We start from the raw sequence: 24,355 nt of genomic DNA, 5'->3' as shown, positions 1-24,355 counted from the left end.
CTTATCAAGAGTAGTTTGGGATTTGGAGGTAAGTAGAGGATGCTGCATGCTCAGAGGTTAGTCATATAGGTGTTCATTCAGATGGGTAGGTCTGAAATACAGGCTGAGTAGCTTCTGAAAGGGAAGATTAGATAGAGAGTGATAAGTGGAGAATAATACTGCCTTTACTCCCAGAAGGGAAGCATATCCCCCTATTGTTTAAGCTGACAAAAGGAAGACTGTAGAAGAGGGAGGTTACTTGACATATCTGAAAAATCTTGGTTCAATTACTCTCTCCTTAAAGGTGCCAGACCCAAGCCACAGCTGAGTGTCCAGGGGTGCTGAACAGAGTTTAGGGGAACACAGCTATTATCTTCTCTCACTCACCCTTAAAACCAGTGGATGAGGTGTGAGATCTGGGCATGCCCTTCTAGCCATGATGGGAAAAGCACTCAGCCAAAACTGCATAGTGGACATTATGACTTGGTAGCAGTGATAAATCCATGGTTGGGTAGTGCCAAACATGTCAGGCAGAGGTAATGAGCATTCTCGTGCCAGTGATGTCCAATTTTATTTTTTGCACTAGGGCAAGTGTTCTATTTGTGCTGTCCAATGTTGATAACCGATGACTGTTCAGCACTGGAAACTATGACTAGTAACTGAGGAACTAATTGTATTTAATTGTAGTTAAATGTGGCTAGCTGCTATCATATTGGATAGTGAATTCTATGCTTTACCTCTCAGAGAGTGTCTTGATGCCCTCAAATCAAAGAGAGAGAGAGAGAGAGAGAGAGAGAGAGAGAGAGAGAGAGAGAGAGAGAGAGAGAGAGAGAGAGAGAGAGAGAAGAAAGCCACACGAAACAGAAAATGAAATGGGCCCATGGAACAGGAGTTTTCATTTATTTCAGCAACTTCTACTTGTGCACAGCAACCACCCCCTTCTTTCATCACCCTATGCTACTTCTCAGTGGAAAGCTGTGGCAGGGAGAAACTGGCTATATTACATAGCCTAAAATATCCTCAATGGGCTGGAGGAACGGACTGTAAGAGGATGAAATGTGACTGGAACAAATGTAAATTTTCCAGTTAAGAAACCAGTAACTCAAGTATAGACAGAGAGAGATGCAGTTTCTAAGCAGTATGTTTCAAAGAGACTTAGAAAGTGTTAGTTGACCATAAGCTCAATATGATTCAGCAGTGGGATCCAGAAGGAAAGCTGATAATAGCTAATATTTATTGAAGCTCAGAATAAAGAAGAGTTTTTTTAGCAGAGGTATCTTGAGAAAAAATAAACTGGTTGGAAGATATAGTGAACAGCCCATCAATAGAGGTGATAAAATGCACTGGAGTTTGAAGACCATGGTTCTGGCAGGTATTCAGAGTACATACTGGAGCCAAGGGATCTACCTAAGGGGATATGTTGCCTAGTGTCCACCCTGGAAGTTAAAATCACCTTCCCTGTGCCCAGGTTTTGTCTGCCATTCCACAGTTCAATGTATTAAGAAAGAAAGAGTTGCCATGCATCTTCATTTTTACCTTTTTTCTTTTCTTTTTAATTGTTGTTAAGAGATTGAGGCCCACAAGACATTTTTGGCTGCTGTAAGGAAAGATGTTAAGACTGAACTGTCTTTCTTCCCTCCATGTTCTCTGTTTATTGTAGCTCCACTGAATGGCTGGGAACTTACTTTCAATTATACTTTCACAGGAGCCATTCGATTGGAAATCAGATCAGCCAAGCCGCGAAAACTGAGCAGTGTGACGTAAACTTCAACATGTGGGCCATGCAAAGTCTCAGGAAGCTGAGTCCAGGACTGTACTTCTGGGACTAGGGGTTTAGGGAGTTGATGAACACTCATTTTCCCATACTAGAAAAATGTTTGATTTGTAATAATAATATTGCTAAAATTTACTGTGGGCCAAGAGTTAAACAGTTTACATTGATGACTGTACTTGATTTATGAAACCCTCAATAAATCCTACTTTAATTCTCCCCATTTTACAGATGAAGAAATTGAGTCACTGAGAGATTGAGTGAGACTTGCCAAAGACCACACTTCTAGTCATTGGTAAACTGAGCTTTGAAATCAGGGAGTCTGACTCCAGACTTTGTGTTCTTAGCCAACATGCTACATACAGAGGCTCCCCAGAAGTAGGTGGTGGAAGGCATGGTAAGCTGTGATATCTGTGAGGCTCCCTTTTGGCTCCTCACCATATCATATCAGGTAGCACCCATAAATAGTGACTGAAAAAAGATATGGGTCTGTTTCTCTTTGCAAGTAGGCAGCCTATGGCTGATATGGTGCTCCTTAGTCATTAAGGACATGGTACATTCCAGATTTCTGCTTCCCATTCCTAGGGTATGGCCCCTGTCTTTCTGGTCCAAGATGGCTGCTAGTGATTCAGCCATCACAATCACATTCCAAGCATCAAAACTGAGTAAGAGCCAAAGAAAAGCATTCTCTCTTACTAATAGGAAATTTCTCAGGATTACTCAACACTTCTATTTACATATCATTAGATAGAAATTAGTTACATAGTAAGCCCTTGAGCTACAGAAAATTAAGAAATGTAACTTATTACTTGAGGTGGTATAATTTCCATATGAAAATTAAGCACTAAGGCAGAAATGGAGAATGAATGTCAGAGTTGGCAGCTAGCAGTCTCTGGCAAATTGGTTCATCCAACTTGATCTCTTGTATATTCACAGTGACTACAGGTATGTGGCAGCTGCTCTGGCTGTTATGAGAAATGTGACTCAGCAGATCAATGAGCGCAAACGGCGTTTGGAGAATATTGACAAGATTGCCCAGTGGCAGGCCTCTGTCCTAGACTGGGAGGTAAGACCTTCAACAACAGGGGCATTGGGAAATCTGAATAGTTTGTCATCACTTTCTCATCTTATCCAAGGATGGTCAAAAAGGAATTAGATTTAAAGAGCCATACAAAAGGATTTAGATTAGAGCAAGGCAAAGCTTCCTGATAATGAAAGGTATAGAATACTCAAATAGTTTTCTAAGAAGTTTGAGATATCTTAATGGCAGTACTTCCTTAAGAAAGATCCATCACTTTAGTTGTTGCCAGGAACCAATTCAGTAAACTAACTAGCTTTTCTAAAAAAAAAAAAATTAAAACACAAAGGGGGAAGAATAGTTGGCCCAATGTATAGGGAGTCCACCTACCACATGGGAGGTCCAAGGTTCAAACCCAGGGCCACCTGACCGGTGTGATGGGCTGGCCCATGCACAGTGCTGAGGCGCACAAGGAGTGCCATGCCATGCAGGGGTATCCCCCATGTAGGGGAGCCCCATGCACAGGGAGTGTGCCCTGTAAAGAGAGCTGCCCAGCATGAAAAAAGTGCAGCCTACCCAAGAATGGCACCACACACACGGAGAGCTGGCACAGCAAGATGACACAACAAAACACGACACAGATTCTGGGTGCTGCTGACAAGAATACAAGTGAACACAGAAGAACACACAGCGAATGGACACAGAGAGCAGATAACTGGGGTGGGGAGGGTGGGGAAGGGAAGAGAAATCAATAAAAAATAAATCTTTAAAAAAAAGTCCTTATTTTAAAAAAACACACAAAGGGCGGATTTCTTCCCTTTGTTCTCTTTTTAAATATATATTTTATTTTTTAAAAGATACTTAGATTATGCAAAAATTATAAAGAAAGCCCATATGCCCCACTCCCCACACCTCCCACCCTTCCCCACATTAACAACTTCTTTCAACTGTGTGGTACATTCATTGCAATTGATGAACACATTTGCAGCATTGCCACTAAGCATGGGTTAGGTTTTACATTGTGTTTTACACTTTCTCACACTCGGTTCTGTAGGTTATGGCAGGATATATAATGGCCTGTATCTGTCATTACAGTGTCATTCAGGACAATTCCAAGTCCCCAAAATGCCCCCATATTATATCTCTTTTTCCCTCTCCCTAACTTGCACCTCCAGTGGCCACTGTCTACACATCAGTGATATAATTTCTTCCATTTCTAGAATAACAATAAGTCTATAGTACAATACCAGGAAGTTCATTCTAGTCCATATTTTATTCCCCAATCCTGAGGATTCTGGGATGGTGATGCCCACTCCTCCTCTAATTTTGAGTGGGCTTGATTTCATTTGGCTGATGAATGGAATTCTCTTAGCAATGTAGACTCTTTCAGTTCCTTGGTATGGTGGTTATCCATCCTCACCTCCTTGCTAGTTGTCCTGGATGAGTTCAATGAACTGGAGAGTAGGTTTTGCAACTCCACTGAGGTTCAGGGCCCAGCTGGCACATGGACAGCCCAATGATTCAAGTCTCTTGGATGTATACCTCCCAATTCCTGCACCAACTATGGATTGAAATAGAAGGGAGAGAAGAGGCATGTGTAGAGAAGTCACAACTGAGTCGAACTCTGTCACACTCAGGAGCACAAACTCCAAAGTAGGGCCAACTGGCAAAGCACCAAACTCCAAAGCTATCTGCCATGACCATAAGACCTGGGTGTCTCCAGGGCCTTCAGGAGCCTCACTATTTGGGGTAACATGTACTCTGGCATCTATGAGATCCTGCTGAGACATGCATAAGAGCTACTTCTGCAGTGACCTCCTGACTCACTTTGAAGTCTCTTAGCCATATAAACTCATTTGTCTTTCCCTTTTCCCCCTTTTATTCAAGGTATTTTTTCAGCTGCATTACCAGCCGGTGCTTGGTAGTAATCTCTCGGTGCTAGGGAGGCTTATCCTTGGGAAGTATGTCCCATGCTGGGGGGAAGGTAATGCTGAGTTTAGCTTAGAGAGTGGCCACATTTGAGCAACATGGAGGCTCTCAGGAGGTAACTCTTAGGCACCCTACAGCACTAGGCTAAGCTGCAATTTCAAGGGCAAAGGCTTATAAGAATAATCGTCAGTATCAAGGGCCCATCAATGGACCATCCTTCTTCACTAGTCATTGCCTTGCGCTTGGGGGATTAATGCTATTCCATTAAAGAATGTGGCAGAACTCCCAGGATGGGAATTCAATATTCTTTCTGTTGTTGTGACCCACTGTGACCATGCCCCATGAATATTTGAAGACATTTATATATCTTATAAGTGTGCCCAGGTGAACTTCCTCCCCACGATGTATCCCCCATAACTGACACCCCACACCAATAATCCTCCCTGGCGGGGTGCAGTATGGGGTGTATAGGAAACTCTTATATTTTTTAATGTAACATTTTTTGTGATCTATGCATCTTAAAAAAAAAAGACAATTAAATGAAACTTTAAAAATTAAAAAAAAATGAAACCAATAATGTCACCAAGTACAATTAATAGGAAAATTGAAATAATGTTAAGTTTAAACAAAAAAAGGAAAATATATAATAACTTAGAAAAACCAAAACTAAAATAAAATTTTTAAATTGGGATATTAAAATAAGGAAAATATTTTTAAAATTTTTGATGTTTTGCCTTTTATCACTATGATATCTCTTGTCCTGTATGTACAGTGACATTTTCTTCCATTTCTTCCCCAGTGTCTTACTTTTTATAATTTTTTCTTCAAAGAAGCTTTAGGTCACAGGAAATTGACATGCAGAACACAGAGGACTTCCATGTACCCAACATCCTTCCCCTTTCCCTTCTTGTGTATCAATAACTTTTTTATATGTGAATGGCACATTTGTTACAAAACTCAGTAGCTTTTTAAAGTTCCTTGAGTCTGGGAATTTTATGACTACCAGAAACATATTGAATGTGTAGTAGTGTGGACCAATTCACTCCGAAACACAGAATACAAGGTTAGTTCTCAGCTGTCCCCAACCGCGCAGGCCAGCTAAAGTACTTCTTTCACTCTTGATGGGGTCATATCACCCTTCCACTTCTAGGTCTACTCAAGCTCTCAAGCTTGCATTCTCTAGGTCATGATCATCATCCCTGTCAAAGACACAGACAAAATTCTGTGGTTCATCACCTGCTTTTAAAAATAATATACTCAGGAGGCCTGAATCTCTGGACTGTCCATGTGACAGCCAGGCCCTTAGCCTCAGCAGACTTGCAACTCCTGCATTCTGGTTTATTGGACTTACCCCGGCCAGCAAACAGGGAGGTGAAGAAGGTCAACCACAACACCAGGAAGCCAAGACTACCTACAGCTGCAAGCAGGAGAATTGCATCCATCATCCATGTGGAATCTAAACCTCCTCTCGATAAAGAAGTGGAGTGGACAAGACCATCCCAAGGTCCACAGGGTGGAGGAATAGAGTATGGATTAGAGTGAACTTACTGATTTTCTACTATGGGACTATCGTGAATAGTAGTGGAAGAAATTGTAGCATTGATGTGGAGGAAGTGGCCATGGTAGCTGCTGAGGGTAGGGAGAGGGGAGAACAGATATGATGTGGGGGCATTTTCAGGACTTGGAGTTGTCCTGGGTGATGCTGCAGGGACAGATGCTGGACATTGTATGTTCTATCATGGCCCACTGGGTGGACTTGGGGAGAGTGTAAACTACAATGTAAACCATTATCCATGTGGTGCAGCAGTGCTCAAAAATGTATTCACCAAATGCAGTGAATGTGCCATGATGATGAGAGGTTGTTGATGTGGGAGGAGTGGGATCAGGGGGCTGGGGGGTATATTGGGGCCTCTTATATTTTTTTAATGTAACATTTTAAAAAATAAAAAGAAGATAAAAAATAATCTCTGACAACCTTCCTTTCCATTGCAAACAGCCATGAATTCTTTGAACTGGGAAACCTTCGGTGACTGAGGTCACTAATGCCTTTTCTTCCTGAAGGCTCACTGCAAGGATATACACAGCCTAACAAATAATTTGGGATTTTGCCTTTGCAATGCTTCTGCTCTGTTGCAGTTCTTGAAGTTGCTATTCAGTAGAAACAGAGCTGTGAATTTTAAGGTCTCAAAGGTACCTGTATATTGAGTACAATATTTGGTGTTTGTCTCGTGCCCACAAATAGAATCCATAATAACGACATTTCACATTTATCTTTTGGGCCCAAATTGTGCAATTTGACAGTCCACAGGCTAAAATAACCCAGATAGAGGGACTGAACATGCTACCAGGCAGAGGGTGGCAATCTTAACCCTCTTGAAGAGGTAGAGCCAGTTCCCCTTTACACTGGCTTCAACTCAGGTATTGTTTTCTATGATTAAGTGGTATTATCTTTCTTGAATTTCAAGCCCATTACAAGGGGTATCACTCTTAAAAACAATGACTCACCCAGGGTAAACTGGATGAATTAGATATAGAAGAAAGTTATCTTTCCTTCATTCTGCTACCTCTGTTCCTCTTTAATGTAGATGGCTGGAAAGGACCACAGTTCTGATCAGCCACCATATTTTTGAGTCTTATTTGCAGGATAAGGTCCCCATATAGAATAGGAAAACAGTAATTAGTTGAGACCTAGAGAATGGAATGAATCTACATAAATAGACCCTCTTGCTCATAAGAGGAAGTGAACACTGGGCCAGTCTTATAGGAAATCATGGATTCTCCTTCACTTGTATTCTGCTTTACTTTGGCTCCTTGCTTGATCAGAGGCATAGAACTGTACCAAATGATCTCTAGTGAGCCTATCAGCACTAAAGCACTAGGAAATTTTGACTGGTTGGCAGGCTTCTTTTTCTGTCCTCCAGTAGGATTCCCTTTAAGAAAAGTTTCCCAGCAACAGCTGTCTTCCTATTCTCTGGAATACCTTTCCCTTTGCCAATGCCTAGAAGACCCAATACTCCCATCTATTCTGGGCCTCCAGACTTGAAATTGCTTGAAAGATCCTGGCCTTCCCATGAAACTTTATTAACAACAAATTCTAAAGCACTGAGCTATAATTTAAAGACTTGGCCTCTCATAAGGAATTTCATGTGTTTCATCTGGAAGGGATAGGAACAAAACCTCAATTCTGAGCCAGGACAGATCAGAAAAGTTGCTCTCTTCCTGCTTTGTTAGAATGATTGATTGGTCCCCTGATCTTATCCAAACTCACACAATCCTCCAACCCTCCTGCTTGGTGAAACTTGTCTTCATCTAGATTTGTAAGAAGAATAATTCCTTGTGGTACCCTTTCTCACTTTGGAGAACTTTCCAGCTCTAGATGAGTTGGCCTCTGAGAGGCCTTTACTCCAGAAGGCCTGATGTGTACATTTCAGAGGTCAGGCCTAAAAAGTCTGTCATGTTTACCATAGCTAGTCTTACAGACTGCTAGAATGCCAGAGTAAGCAGGGCCTTTAGAGAACTCCCCCCACAATCCTCACCATGTATGCATGCACATACATTCATGCACACACACACACATACACAACACACCTTGTACTGATAGCAGAAGACTAAGAAGCAAAAAGAGACCTGTTCCTGACCATGGCCCTACAAGAAGTCAGTGGAAGAGCTTGAACTTGTACCTAAGCTCTTGATTCCATATGTGTGATTCTTTTCACTACTGCACCACACACTCCTGCAACTTCCTGCCTCCCACAGCTCAATTGCTCTCCTTCATGATATTGCAGGGACTAGTTTTGGCAGTAAAGAGTCTATATTTGTGTAAGAGAGTGAGACTGTTTAGGGGGAAAAATACAAAACTCAGTTAGGTTGAAGGTGAGATGAATGTTGGAGGGGCTCCCCAGAAAGCAATTCGACATGGCTGCTCCATGACTTGCTGGCTCTTGGGCTGGCTGGCTCATCCTCACTGGTTCTCTGGTATAGTTCCTTTGTGAGATGAGTTCCGCCTCCCCAAATAGTTTAGTATGCAAAGAAATGTACTGCCAGCTTGCTGAGGGTAACTGTGAGCAAGCCCTGTAAATCAAGAAAAGGAAGATGTCTGTGCCACCTCTTTACTCTCAGGTATTTGAACAAATTAGTAGTGGTCGAAAGCATCCCCATCGTAATTTCAGCGTCATTTGGCAAATGAAAAAGGAATTTTAGTGGAAATGTTCAGAGCTTAATATCTTTTGCAGAAGAACTGGAAATGGGAACAGAACGTTGGTGGCATATAGACACTTGGAGCCTGCTCGTTAAATCAGAATCTGACTAGAGAGCAATAAGCTTATATTCCAACTGGCCCTATTCTTCCTTCCACTTACTCCATGAACATTCTGAGGCTCTTTGTCTAACTCCAGTTTCCATTCCTTCTCTCTGCCAGCCTGTGGGAGCTAGAATTCCTGAGGTACTCCTGCCTTTGTCTCACTCCCAAGGACTCCTGAAAAAATAAGCAGATGAGTGAAAGTGTCACCTAATCCTCTAAATAATCATCAATTCCTTAAAGCAACTTGCAGGAGAAGTAGAAGAAGAGCCTATTACCAGAGATTACAGTTTCATGGAAATTTCTGTTTCTCATTTCTCGATTGCTGAGACTTGGTTGAGGTGTCACTTTGATACCTTTCACACTCATTAAATCTACTTGAAAGGAAAGGAGAGAGAAGCTGTCCCTGTCCTTGTCAGCTTCTTTTTAATAGTTTTTCCCCTGGAAATTTTTACCAAAAACCCTAGTTTGAAGTTCATTTTTGGGGGCTTAATTGCATGTGATTTTGATATTCTCTTTGCACCCCCTTCCCCTCCCAGCCTGATTGTATAATACACAAGGGTCTGTTCCAGTTTGCCATTGGATTATTGAATTAGAAAAAAATTGGAGGAAACAAAAATTCCAACGTGATAGAGGCAGCAAAAGTTTCTAATTAAAAGCTAAGATGGCTTGATAAGGCATGCTCCTGGGACTCCGAGAAAAAAATGTGGGGATGAATGGTTTATTTCCCTGCTTTCCTGAAATTAGGTAGAATTGAAAAAAAAAAAGACTGGATAAAAGGATTCCATTTCCTTGTCCTTCTTTCTTTAATCTGCTCAGACCACAATGCACATCAGACATTGGCCTATAATTACAAATGGGTGAAGCCAGGTTTGGCAATATCCTCTCCCCTTCTCTGAGACTTTGTCCCCAGAGAGGGAAAATGACTGAGCTGGTAAGGAAGCTTTAGATAGGTTTTGGAGACCACAGTTCATTTAGCATCCTTTCATTAAATTATTGAAGAGATATTTGAGTACCTACTATGTGCAAGCCTCATTGTATGCTATGTAGATACATCACTGGACAGGACAAGGTTCCTGCCCTCATTGAATTTATATATCAGTACAAGAGAGAGGAAACAATCAAACTTATAATGTCAGGTAATGATATGGGCTATGAAGAAATATGAAGTAAGGTTATAGACTAGAGAGTGCTAGAAGTGCTATTTTTGATAGTTCAAAGAAGTTTTCACTGAGAAGGTGACATTTGAGCAAAGGTGAAGGATGTAAAGGAGCAAACCATGATATTGTGGCTTTCTCAAGATAGAGCAGTCCAAGCAGAAGGAAGAACAAACAAAAGAACCCTGAGAGATGCAAGTGTATGTTCAAGGACCATCAGGGAGGCCAGTATTTCTGGAGTGGAGTGAGTAAGGGAAAGAGTGAGAGAAGATGAAATTAAAGAAGTCGTAGGAGGTCAGAACATTGTAAGTCTTCATAGGATCTTGGCTTTTTACTGCGAGTGAGATAGGAGCCACTGGAAAATTTTGAGCAAAGAAGTGACACTAGATGACAAATGTTCTGAACAGCTCTTCTTTACCAAGCCCTATACTGACCCCTGGGGTTTGAGATGAATAAAATATGGCCTTGGCCATCCAGTGGGGGCAAACACATTCCAGGCAGAGGGAACCATGCAAGCAAAATCCTGGAGGAATGGAACAGACCAGAAGGCCATGTGGGGGTTGGGAGGCAGTGGGAAAGGTTTTCACTTTTGGGAGCAAATCAAAGTGGTCTGTGGTGCAAATAGGGTAGAGGAGGCAAAGATAAGGGCTCTGAGCAAAGAGAGGGCCCACCAAGTTTGTGTAGCTCTTTGTATTTTTCATATACTTTTCGTTCTATGGACTGATTTGATACTCTCAAGCAGCCACATGAAGTGGGCCAAGCAGGAACTATTGTATCATCTCCATTGTACAAATGAGGAAATTGAGGTTGAGAGCAATTAAACTTCTTCCAAAGGGCAAGAGGTGAGTTGGTGGCAGAACTGTGCCTAGAACCCAGGCCTCACGAGATGCTCAACTAAGAAATATTCCATGGTAGCTGGTTGTTCCACTGGCGGCTTATCATTTTACTGTGGTTTGATATTTTTAAAATGGGCTTTGGAAAAAAAATGGGCTTCAGAGGGAGTTCAACTTGGTTTCTGTGTCTTTGGAAAGGTTACATCAATTCTCCCACCTTGGTTTTGGGGTTATTGTGAATATTAACTGGAGACAGGATATGTATATCACCTGGCACACAGCAATAATAAAATTAAAATAGTAAAAATAAAAATAAAAGTAATCACTGATATAGAGGTTACAGTGTGCTATGTACTTTTCCAAGAACTTAATATATGTTAATTTATATAATCATCAAAACAACCAATTATTATACCCATTTTGAAGATGAGAAAAGAGGCACAGAGATGATATGTGAGTTGCCTAAAGTCAGTGTGCTTGGTGAACATGGCAGTGTATTTTTTCAAGTTTTTCTTTTTTTTTTTTTTTTTTGCTTGATGGAGTTATGTGTAGCAGGTGTTTCAAAATAGAACTGAGGTACCTCTGGCTGGTGCAGTAGGTGTACCAGATGGCACTGAATAATCCTTCTGGTCTGAGCATCCTCAGTTTAGTGATGCCTTTAAAAGTCATCCTGGTTGATAGATAATAGTAACATTGTAATATTTGTCCATCAATGGCAAAGAAGATATTATATCAATTCTAAGGAACGACAAGAGGGGGTATTATGGGGGTATGGAATTTTTCCTGTTAAAGTAATGAAAATATTCTAAAACTGACTGAGGTGATGACAGCACAACTCTATGATGAAAGTAAGAACCACCGAGTATATACATTGAATGGGTTGTACAAAGTATGGGACTATAGCACAAAAAAATCCAGTGGTATAAGATGGACTGTGGTTAACAGGAAATATGAGAATATTCCCTCATGATCTATAACAAATATATAATACTAATACAGTGGGTCAATAAGCAGGTGGGTTGGGAGAAATACACCAAATATTAATATGGGTTATGGTTCGTAGTAATATTTTGATAATGGTTTTTCATAGTTTGCAACAAATATTTCATAACAATGCAAGGTGTTGGTGGTGGGGCGATGCATAGGAGCCCTATATGATGATAGCAGGTTTGTAAGTCCACAACTTTTACTTTATATCTGTTAATGTATGTTTGTATATGAATGATATACTTCAATAAAATTTTATTTAAAGAAAAAAAAAAAAGTCATCCTGGAGGGAAGTGGCTGTGGCTCAATCAGTTAGGCTCCCGTCTACCATATGGGAGGCTCTGGGTTCACATCCCAGGGCCTCCTTGTGAAAGCAAAGCTGGCCAATGCACCATGGAGAGCTGATGGCTCCCGTGCAGTGGAGAGCTGGCACAGCAAGATGACCTCACAAAAGGGAGACAGGCAGATACAGACAAAACATGCAGCGAGTGGGCACAGAGAAGAGACAGCAAAAGAAAAGGAACAAGCTGCAAGGGGGAGGGTGGAGAAATAAATAAATCTTTAAAAAAAAAAGTCACCCTGGCCATCTTTTTTATGGCATTTTCCCCTTTTTATGGTTCTCTTTCACTTTATAAATATTCAAAGTGAACTGGTGGCACATCTTCCTGACTTGTTTTGGAGTGCTACTAATTAGGATTTCACCCTTCCTCCAACAGGAAAGCTCTTCATTATTTCTCCATCCTGAGGGCTTCTTTTCCCAGTCCTGAGCCTCCAGAGGCTCTGTTAGTGTGTCAGCATCTCAAGAAACTGTTTCTCTAGTTCCTGGGTACCCTTGAAGCTGAGTCTAGAGTTTGGAGTTAACAGGCTATCTCTTAGTTCCTTCAGGTTTTATTATTAAAAAATACTTCCATTGAGTTCTCTTTTTCCTTCACACCCCTTAAATTGGAAAAAAAAATTGCTATGATGAAGAACACCATTTCTAGATGCCCTTCTTTCTGGCTCACTGCTCACCACCTGGGATATTTGCCCCTGAATATTTCTGGGGAGATGCAGGGTCTCCCTATCTCTAACACTGACTTGACTTTGTGTGCAAGGCTGTATTCTTAGCATTAGAATATCAGCACTGAGTCCTTAGAGACCATTCTCCTCATATACCTCATTTTATAGCTGGAGAAACTGAGACTCAGAGAACTGGCCCTCTAGTGACTTTCTGGCCTAGAGATGATAAAATTTAGTGAAAGAGTATGCATTCTCTGGAGCCAGAGAGATGGAGATTGGGTTGTGGATCTGCAGCTAACCAGATGGATGACTTTGGCCTATCACGTGACCCTTCTGAACCTTGGACTATAAAATGGGAGCATGCAAATCAACTTACGAAGGCTATTATTTGTAAGGTTTGCAAGGTAATCACAATATCTGACCTGTATAGGAGCTCAGAAAATACCAATTTTCTTGGGTTCTGAGCCACTGTTGTTTTTTAAAATATGTTTTTAATTAATTAATTTTTAATATATTTTTATTGATTTTTAAAAGATACATAGATCTTACAAAATATTACATTAAAAAATATAGGAGGTTCCCATATGCCCACTCCCCACACCCCCCACTTTTTCCAACATTAAAAACTTCCTTCATTAGTTTGGTAAATTCATTGCAATTGATTAACACATTTTGGAGTATTACCACTAAGCATGGATTATAATTTATATTGTGATTTACACTCTCTCCCACTCAATTCTGTAAGCTATGGCAGGACACATAATGGCTTGTATCTGTCATTGCAGTGTCATTCAGGACAATTCCAAATCCCAAAAATGCCTGCATATGGCAACTTTTTTCTTCTCCCTGCCTTCAGCACTTCCAGTGACAACTGTCTGTGAACCACTGTTCTTTGTTCACATTTTCAAAATAGGCTGTAGACACACACATCTGTGCTCATGGCTTCTGTGTTTTGCCTCGTGTACTATAAGTTGTAAGCATACCTGCATTAGTCTTCCCATTGAAATGTAAGCTCTTTGAGGTCAGGGGCCATGTCTGAATTGGCATCTGATACCTCCACCTACATTTACCTCTGATATAGCAGTTACCATAAAAATGGAGGCACTCACAAACTCTAAAGAATTGAATTGTTTAGTTATTGGGAGTCTTGGTAGTTTTTGTGTCTGATTCCATGTGGCAAGGAGGAGAAGAAAAACAATTATAAGAAGGTAAGTGGATTTTCTTTTTCTCTCATCATCATCTTCCTTTCCCTTCCGTGCTTCCCTCTACTCATCTGGGAAGCAGGTAGACTTCTTACTCCTGCTGAGATTTCCTATTTACTTTTTACTTACTAGAAAAGATACTGAGAGATTGGGGCCAAGAGAGAGGGGGCATATTGATTTACAGAGAGGAGACTAAGATTCAGAGAGAGAAAGACAGAGAACACCTCATCACAGTTAGTGCTTCCAGGTCCAAAGGATAGCTGGCCTTGACTATAGCAGTCCAGGTGGTGTGGCTTATTTGGCTTCTGGATGAACACAAGTGCTGGGTGGTCCCAGCTCAGGGAGTTGTAAAGCCTTTTGAACATTCCCAGGCAGCTCTCTATCCTTCCTTCCTCCCTGACCAGGCTCTTTCTGACCTCCTTCTGTCCTAGTTTATGCCCAACCCTGGGTACCTCTCGGCAGGTGACAGGACCTACTCTCCTGCTTGATTCCCTCTTACCATCATATGTCCTTCCCAGGGTGAGGACATCCTAGACAGGAGCTCGGAACTGATCTACACTGGGGAGATGGCTTGGATCTACCAGCCCTACGGCCGCAATCAGCAGCGGGTCTTCTTCCTGTTTGACCACCAGATGGTTCTCTGCAAGAAGGTAAACCCCATCTCCTTCTTCCTTGAGGAGACACCAGCCACATCCTCTCCATCATACCAGGATCCCAAAGAAGTGTACAAAAACTGCTAGGACAGGAGATTTGTAGCAATTCCATGTCAGGGGTACTAGTGTGGCATAAACATCAAAGGCACAGTTGGCTTATGGGCAATGAAACTCTGAAATTGGTTCATTTTTTTCTAGTTTTTTTAAAAAAGATATTTTACTGTAATACGTTGTAACATATACAAAATGTAAAATTTGCCATTTTAACTATTTTAAGATTACAATTCAGTGGCATTAATTACATTTACAATGTTGTGCTACCATCACTAACGTTAGTATCTTTTTTACCCTATGCCTTCTCTTCCTCTCATGATGCCCCTTCTCACTCACACCCAGAATTGATACCCCCTGGTTTGTACCAATTATGAAAAATATTGATATATTGGTAAACAGTAGCTTCCCTGAGCAATCCCCAATTTTCACTCAATGGCTCTGGACACGCTTTGCCCTATGGACCAGTATAGGGCTTCCAACTTTTGACCTGACAGTTTGATGTTGTTTTGGTGCAGGAATGCCCTGCATATCTCTACCCATTTCCTACACAAGTTGCATCATTTCCCCATAACTCCTAACTATGCTCTCTTCCCTCCTCTTCCCCTCACTGTAGTGCATTTGAGGAGATTCCTTGCTCTTGTCATTGACCCCTGGATGACTCAGTATAAGTGTTAGTTTCTTAGCCTTCTCTCATGTTCTCAGCCTGAATTCTCCTTAGGGGATACAGTCCCCCCTCCCCCCCCCTTCCCTCAATATAAGGATTTCAGATAAGTTTGAACTCCAGGGATTGGTGAGGAAGAATTTAGGGCTAGGGAACATAAAAGGAGAGAGGAAACAAAGAATGCATAGTGTGACTTTCCATATTAACCTCCCCATTCTTGAACTTTTCTCCATTGTCCAGCCGCCTAGGCTGTCTCACACACTGGAGGGAATGCCTCTGAAGAGGAGTGCTGAGTCATGGGTCACTAAGTCAAACTGTCATTTTTTCCATTCTAGAACATGACACCTACAATTATTTTTATTATTTTTATTTTTTATTTTTAAGATTTATTTATTTATTTCTCTCCCCTTCCCTCCCCTCCGCCCCAGTTGTTTGTTCTCTGTGTCTATTTGCTGCATCTTCTTCTTTGTCTGCTTCTGTTGTCAGCGGCACGGGAATCTGTGTTTCTTTTTGTTGCATCATCATGTTGTGTCAGCTCTCCATGTGGGTGGCACCATTCCTGGGCAGGCTGCACTTTGTTTTGCGCTGGGCGGCTCTCCTTACGGGGCACACTCCTTGCACGTGGGGCTCCCCTACACGGGTACTCCTTGTGCACATCAGCACTGTGCATGGACCAGCTCCACACAGGTCAAGGAGGCCCGGGGTTTGAACCGTGGACCTCCCATGTGGTAGACGGACACCCTATCCACTGGACCAAGTCTGCTTCCCCACAATTGTTTGTAAGGCCTCTATTCTTTCTGTATATATGTGTGCCCCATATGTTGCATTCTGTCTTTGTCCATTTGCCTTTGACAGTGGATTGAGGGAAGAAATTTCACTTACATTAAGAGTGCTTCAGTGTTTTGGGGATAGCTTTGGAATGACAGCTATGGAACCAAATATCCAACTAGATTAGGGGTTCTTAACCTTTTTTGTTCCATTGACCTCTTTGCCAGGCAGGTGAAAACCACAGACCCCTTATTAAGTCCACCCTATACTCTGTATTATTTAATATAAATATCGCACCTGCACTAACATATCCCCACAAGAATGTTTTTATTTTTAATTTCAATTCAAGCTCATGGATTCTTTGTTAAGAACCCTTGAACGAAGGGATGGGGGATAACTGCCTTGATCTGGTGCTGACCATGGAAGAAAAAACTTTTATGATTGTAGAACTTGTCCAAACACCAAGTCTTATTTACCCCCAGCTCTTCCCAAGAATTCTATTAAATCAGGAAGCAGAAATTTTGAGGGTTAATTTAGGTAGCCAAGGGAATTCTCAATATGTCAGCCATGTCACCAACAGGCATATGTTTATTCTTCCTATTGAGGCATGTTCATGCTTAGCACAACCAGTCAGAAAAAGAAACAACAAAACAATTAAGGAAACTGGTTTGTTTTAGGGTCTCCCCACCCCCACCCCACAGACCATGTTAATTTTGGCATCTATCAGTCAATGCTGGGGTTACTTTAAGTAAAATGTGATAATGGGTTATGGAAAGCAATGGCTATGGGAGACAGGGCCAGGAGCCAAGACATAGAACAATGAAGCAAAGGCTAAGAATAAAAGGAAGAAACAAGGTGAGCAGTGGGCCCAATTTAGAGGCCAAGGATCAATGGAAGATCAAGATGGACCAGTGAATCAACACCAGTCCAGCTAGTGGAAGTCAATGAAACCAAAAGTCAGGTCAGGGCTGGGGATTCAAACCAGCCAAGCTGACAGGATGGAGGTAGCAGACAACGGGGACGATGACAGAAAGAACAGTGACCTTGAAGTAGGCATAGCCTCCCTCCTGCCATCTTGTTCTAGCAGGAACCATGGACTTTCTTATTAGAACAAATTTGACCCAGAGTCTGTGGTATAAAGGCTACTCTGGGCTACTTACTCCATATACCTGAGCCATATTGACACTGGCTTTCCAGAGCATGAGCAGCCTACAGTCTGATTGCTCAAAGACCATTAAAGCTATGTGTGATGTTTGTGTTAAAATGATGGTTGAGGATTTCCATTTGTTATCTACAACAGGTCTTTCTCCTCAGTAAACAGAGGTACACTATAGAGAAATGATGATAGGGCCAAAAGAATGTGTGGAAAAAGACGAGGGCTATTGTTTGCTCAGTTCTTTAAGGATCTCTTGCCATTACTACAAAAGATATTCTGAGGTAGTGAGCTGGAAGGAATGGGCAAATGCTTGCTTGGGGTGAATATTCATTTGACAAAGGAATTCCACAAAGGAAAAGGAAGGAGAAGGACTAGAAGTAGGGTGAGGCAGGTAAGGTTGTGCCAATTTAAACGGATGCCCCCAAACTCAGTAATCCTTATTAGAGGGAAGCAAACTAAATAAACAAATGTGACTACATATAAGTTTTCTTATGAGTCCATACTTAAAAAAGAAGAAACAAGGGCCCATAGCGAGTGACTGTATAATATATAACATTTTCCATATGATATATAAATAGAGCAAAATAATGTAGAAGTGTAGAAATTGTTTCATGAATCCCAGAATGAGTTAAAGTTTAAAACAATGCTCAAGACGATACCAATGACTTTTAGTTTTTAGGAGGTACTGGGGATTGAACTTGGGACCTTGTACATGGGAAGCAGGCACTTCGATCCCTGAGCTACATTCACCCCCCTCAATGATTTTTAAAGATCTGTTCAATGAAAGAAGAAAAAAAAAGGATACTCTGACAAGTTCCTGCTTGAGGCAGATGGTTAGTGTTAGCAGAGGAACACAAACTACTCTTTCAAGGGAAAGAGAACATAAACCTGATTGAGAGGGAATTGAAGCCCTAAATACCTAAGATTATAAGAAAGCACCTTACTGATCTGAATCCATTCTTTCATGCCATAAATATTTATTGAGACTCTGCTCTGTGCCAGTCAGCTCTACCTTCATGGGCCTTGTTATCTAATGAAATTTAAGTGTATTATAATGAAAAAATATATATATCCATAGGTACTGAAATTCTCAGATGTGCTTGTGGAAGTATAGTAGGTAAATCTGACAAAATTGGTAGTCCCAAGAGATCTTTGAGAGACTATAGATGGGAAAATGTACTAGTTTCTAAATCAGAAGTAAAACGATTCTGGAAAGTACAGGTTTATAGTAAAATAGTAATGAATTAACATTTATTGAGTGCCTCTACAATTCTGTTCTAAGAACTTTACATTCATAACTCAGTTTAATCCTCAAAATAATTCTATGAGGTAGGACTTTAATTCTTCCCATTTTACATATATGTAATGTGAGGTATGAATAAATTATACAATTCATCCAATGTGATGAATAGCTAGTAGTAAACGATGGAGCCAGGAATTGAAACCAGGCAAGATGGCACCAGTTTCCACTCTGGTAACCGCTATGCCATTGAGCTTGTAAAAGTTCTATAAAGGATTATAAAAAAAGTCTGTGAAACTTTCAAAAGAGATATCGTCACCACATGGACTCAGCATTGGTTTCCAAAGAGCAAGTCATGTAACATAAAACTCAGTTTCTATTTTGCCCATTACTAGATTGTATTGGGAAAATTGTATCAGATGGAGAGCATCTGAATTTAGGCCTAGCATTTCAGATTCTTCCACAGACAGAAACAATGTGGAGTGGTAGATCAAGAATAAACTTTGTGATCAGATCATTCTGGGCTGAAATTGTGCTTCCAGTAATCACTAACAGTATGGTTTCAAGCAAAGTGACTTTTAAGTTGTTATGCTACCATTTTATCATCTGTAAAATGGCAATAATAGCTATCCATAGGATTATTGTGAAGAGTAAATGAAACCAATGCATTTAAAAATACTTAATAGAATATCTGGCACCTAGTAGGTGCTCATTAATTTTAGTTTCTATCCACCCTAACAAAGAAATAGCCTGCCTTTTGCCATGACTAAAAGCTTCCAAATATGAGCTAGATGATTACCTGACTTGTTAGTATAGAAAAGATTGAAGCACTAGATAAAGATCATTGGTCTAACTACTAAATTCCCATCCAACCCTTAATATTCTCTTAATTTCCAGTCATTTACACAAAATTTGCTCATTTTGTATATTGCAATATGAGAGTAGCCCGAACCCTCAGAACAACTTTTTTCTGTGTGTGTGTGTGTGTATGTGAGTGAATAAATACTTACAAAGTTACTTTTAAAATGAAAATTAGACTAATTGGGAAAAGACACCAGTGGCTTCTAATTATGTGACACTTTCTTTAAATTTTACTGTCCCAAATCTTTCCCTGTCACCTTTCTGCTCCTCTGTATCTATTACCTTGTCATTTTAGTTATGCAGTTATTAATGTGTTTTGCTATTTTCTCCCTTTAATGATAATTTCAAAAAGTCTTTTGATCCTTCAGGAGATTTCCCCTCCCCTTTTGGTTTTCTTTTTTCCCCAGGGAAGGGGGAAATCTTCTTTCTCCTCTCCCTCAGCTAACGTTCCTGAAGTCTTGCAGGTGTCCCAAATACTTTTCCCCAACATCCTCTGTCCTCACTTGTGCCAGTCTAGACATGATCTGTTGTCCCCTGTGACATCATTGCTCAGTATTTCTGTTGTTTTACCATATTCTGGGGATATCAGAACCAAATAAGGTGTAAGGATGCTAGAGAGACTTCTGTTCAGGAAACTGTCTGCATTTGGGCATTATTTTTGCACTGAATGGCCAGACTTGAAAAAGGAGCCATATGGGACAACTCAGAAAGGCAACAAGAGCAACAGAACTGGGGATAGAACATAAGGAAGATGAGGATTTGAAACCAGAACACCTGATTCTTAGACTCTGTTCTTTCACCTACAAACTTATTTCATCTTGTGTCAGTCCTTTTATTTTATTATTCTTTTAAAAAGTAATAATTTTATTAGGTATGAATAAAAAATTCCATAAAAAATAAAATCACAATAAATTATGGAATATATTTCTGGGAATTACATTACTGCATCCAAAAATAAGAATTTATATTGTAAGGCAATGTCAAATTGCTATCACAAATGTGACATGTATAATTTCATCATCAACATACGTAATCTGAGCTTCACAGATAGATGTACTATTACTCATCTATTTCATCTGATCTTTTTTTAAAAGTTTTATTTTTTTTCTTAATTATCTTTTTTAAAGTTAATAGATAACACAAAATGTTACATTAAAAAACATAAGATCACTATAATTTATATATACAATATACAGTACTCCCACATTTCCAACATAAAACCCTTTACCCTTCCATAGCAATAATCTTTATACATGTTCATGCTGTATTTACTGAAACTGATGTACAGCTATTGAGACAATAGCTTTCAAACAAGTTAACAGTTGGGTTTACATTGGGGGACCTTATATTTTTTTAATGTAACATTAAAAAATAAATAGACAAAAATGAAAAAATATATAAAGTAGAATAAAAATGCTAATAATAAACTTTTTCTGTTTTAAAGACAACCAAAAAAAACCCATGAGGTTCTCATATACCCCACTCCCTATCCCCCCACCCCCATCATTTTTAATTGAATTTTTTAAAGATATATAGATCACAAAAATGTTATTAAAAAATATAAGAGGTTCCCATATACCACACACCTCTCCCACCCCACTCCTCACACATCAACAACTTCTTTCATCATTGTGGCACATTCATTGCATTTGCTGAATACCTTTTGGAGAAGTGCTGCACCACATAGATAATAGTTTACATTGCAGATTACACTCTCCCACAGTCCATCCAGTGGATTATGGCAGGATATAAAATGTCCAGCATCTGTCCCTGCAACACCACTTAGGACATCTGCAAGTCCCGAAAATGCCCCCACATCATATCTCTTCTTCCCTCTCCCTGCCCTCATCAGCAACTACCATGGCCGCTATCTCCACATGAATGCTACAATTTCTTCCATTACTAAGCACAATAGTTCTATAGTAGAATATCAGTAAGTCCATTCTAATACATATATTTTTTTTAAAGATTTTATTTATTTAATTTCCCCCCCTCCCCTGGTTGTCTGTTCTTGGTGTCTGTTTGCTGCGTCTTGTTTCTTTGTCCGTTTCTGTTGTCGTCAGTGGCACGGGAAGTGTGGGTGGCGCCATTCCTGGGCAGGCTGCTCTCTCTTTTCACGCTGGGCGGCTTTCCTCACGGGCGCACTCCTTGCGCGTGGGGCTCCCCCACGCGGGGGACACCCTTGCGTGGCACGGCACTCTTTGCGCGCATCAGCGCTGCGCATGGCCAGCTCCACACGGGTCAAGGAGGCCCGGGGTTTGAACCGCGGACCTCCCATATGGTAGATGGACGCCCTAATCACTGGGCCAAAGTCCGTTTCCCCATTCTAATACATATTTTATTTCTCCATCCTGTGGACCCTCGGATGGTGATGTCCACTCCACCTCTATATTGAGAAGGGGCTTAGAGCCCACATAGATGATAGATACAATTCTCCTGCTTGGACTCTCAGTTCCTTGATGTGGTGATTGACCATCTTCACCTTCCTGTTAGCTGACTTGGGTAAGTCAAATGAACCAGAGAGTAGGAATTACAACTTCGCTGAGGCTCAGGGCCTAGCTGGCATATGGAGAGTCCAGAGATTCAAGTGTCCTGAGTATACACCAATCCTAGTGCCAACCACAGCTTCAGTAAAAGTGACAGAAAAGCCATGTGTATAAAGGTCACATCTGAGTACAACTCCATCACACTCAGGAACACAAATTCCAAAGTAGGGCCCAATGACATGGCACTGAACTCCAGAGCCATCTGCCATGACCATAGAAACTCTGGGTCTCTGTAGCCCTCACGAGAACCAGTACCTGGGATTATATCCACTTTGGCTCTCTCTGGGGTCCTACTGAGGTGTTTGTAAGTGTGATGACCTCCCGACTCTTTTTTTAAAATTTTTTTGTCTTTATTTTTCTAATGTTACATTAAAAAAATGTGAGGTCGCCAAAACCCCCCACCCCTCTCACCCCTCTCTTCCCCCATAACAACAACCTCCTCCATCATCATGAGACATTCGTTGCATTTGGTGAATACATCTCTGAGCACCACTGCACCCCATGGTCAACGGTCCACATCACAGCCCACACTCTCTCACAGTCCACCCAGTGGGCCATGGGATGACATACAATGTCCGGTTACTGTCCCTGCAGCACTACCCAGGACAACTCCAAGTCCTGAAAATGCCCCCACATCACATCTCCTCCTCCCACTCCCCACCCCCAGCAACCACCATGGCCACTTTCTCCATACCAATTTCACACCCTCTTTGATTACTAATCACAATATTTCATGAATAGAATATCAGTAAATCCACTCTAATCCATACTCCATTTCTCCATCCTGTGGACCCTAGAATGGTTGTGTCCACTTCACATCTATATCAAGAGGGGGCTTAGATTCCACAAGGATCCTGGATGCAATCCTCCTGCTTTCAGTCGTAGGCACTCTTGGCTTCCTGGTATGGTGGTTGACCTCCTTCACCTCCATGTTAGCTGAGTGGGGTAAGTCCAATAAACCAGAGTGTAGGAGTTGCAAGTCTCTTGAGGCTCAGGGCCTGGCTATCACATGGTCAGTCCAGAGATTCAGGTCCCCTGGGCATACATTAAACCCCAGCACCAACCACAGTTCTGGTAAAAGTAACAGGAGAGGCTTGTGGACAAAAATCACATTTGAGTCCAACTCCATCACACAGAATCACAAACTCCAAATAAGGGCCAACTGACATGGCACAGAACTCCATCTGCCATGACCATAGAACCTGTGGGTTTCTGTAGCCCTCAGAAGAACCAATACCTGAGGTTGTATCTACTTTATCTGTTTCTGGGACTCTGCTCAGGTGTGCATAAGTGCGACCCCTCTGATAATCTCCCGGCTCTTTTTGGAGACTCATAGCCATATAAACTCATTTGTCCTTTCCATTTCCCCCTCTTTTGAAGATTCTTAGCCATATAAATGCATTTGTCTTTACCGTTTCCCCCCTTTTATTCAAGGTCAAAAAGCAGTTTTTAACATATGATCCTACATTTATGATGAGATAATCTGCTGGTCTGAGTTGACCTTTTTATTCAAGGTCTCTTTTAGTTGCATCACCAGTTAGGGATTGGTAGTAATCCCTCAGTGCCAGGGAGGCTCATATCCTGGAGTCACGTCCCATGCTGGGGGGAAGGTAATTCATTTACATGCTGAGTTTGGCTTAGAGAGTGGCCACATTTGAGCAACATCCATTGGTCTTTGCCATTGCATTTGGGGAATTGTTGCTGTTCCATTGGGGAATGTGACAGTGCTCCCCTGGCTAGGAACTCACTACTCCTTCAGTGTATTTGTAACTGTATCTTCTATTAAAATACCCAACACATATCCAAACATATTTTGTACCCTATATACATGCCCTGGAGTACTCCCTCCCAACCATGTGCCCCCCATCAATAACACCGCACACCAGTGTTCCTTCCCTGCCATAGTTGAACTTCTCTATGGTCCAAAACTTCTTCAAAAATGAAGCCTAACATATAGACAAATTCAGTTAGTAGGAAAATGAAATATAATGATAGGTATACAAATTAGAAATACAATACATCTTAATTTAGAAAAACTAAAATAAGGTAAAAATAAATTTGGGTATTAAAAATGAAAAATATTTAAAAACTTTGTTTTTGACATTTTGCCTTTCATCACTGTAATAGGTGTTGCCCTTTATGTACAGTGGCAAGGCATTTTTTTTTCATTTCTTCCTCAGTGTCTATATCCTTTCTTTTTTATTGTTTTTTCTAATTTTTAATTTGTTTTCAAAAATGTTTTAG

General features: G+C 40.9%; 1 protein-coding gene across 36 annotated transcripts in view; it reads left to right on the top strand.

Moving 5' to 3' along the window:
- Nucleotides 1–24,355, top strand: part of ARHGEF9 (Cdc42 guanine nucleotide exchange factor 9) — a 530,054-nt gene that overhangs the window by 149,772 nt on the left and 355,927 nt on the right. For 24 of the 36 annotated variants that reach the window (XM_071212901.1, XM_071212902.1, XM_058291384.2 and 21 more), the window contains 2 exons: nucleotides 2,687–2,816; nucleotides 14,691–14,822. In XM_071212901.1, the coding sequence (XP_071069002.1) occupies nucleotides 2,687–2,816; nucleotides 14,691–14,822 (262 nt within the window). The remainder of the gene's footprint in view (nucleotides 1–2,686; nucleotides 2,817–14,690; nucleotides 14,823–24,355) is intronic. The other 12 variants (XM_058291386.2, XM_058291388.1, XM_071212916.1 and 9 more) reach the window with 1 other exon arrangement.

Source organism: Dasypus novemcinctus, chromosome X (genome assembly GCF_030445035.2).
Source record: "Dasypus novemcinctus isolate mDasNov1 chromosome X, mDasNov1.1.hap2, whole genome shotgun sequence".
NCBI lineage: Eukaryota > Metazoa > Chordata > Mammalia > Cingulata > Dasypodidae > Dasypus > Dasypus novemcinctus.
This window is presented reverse-complemented; position numbering and strand designations above follow the sequence as displayed.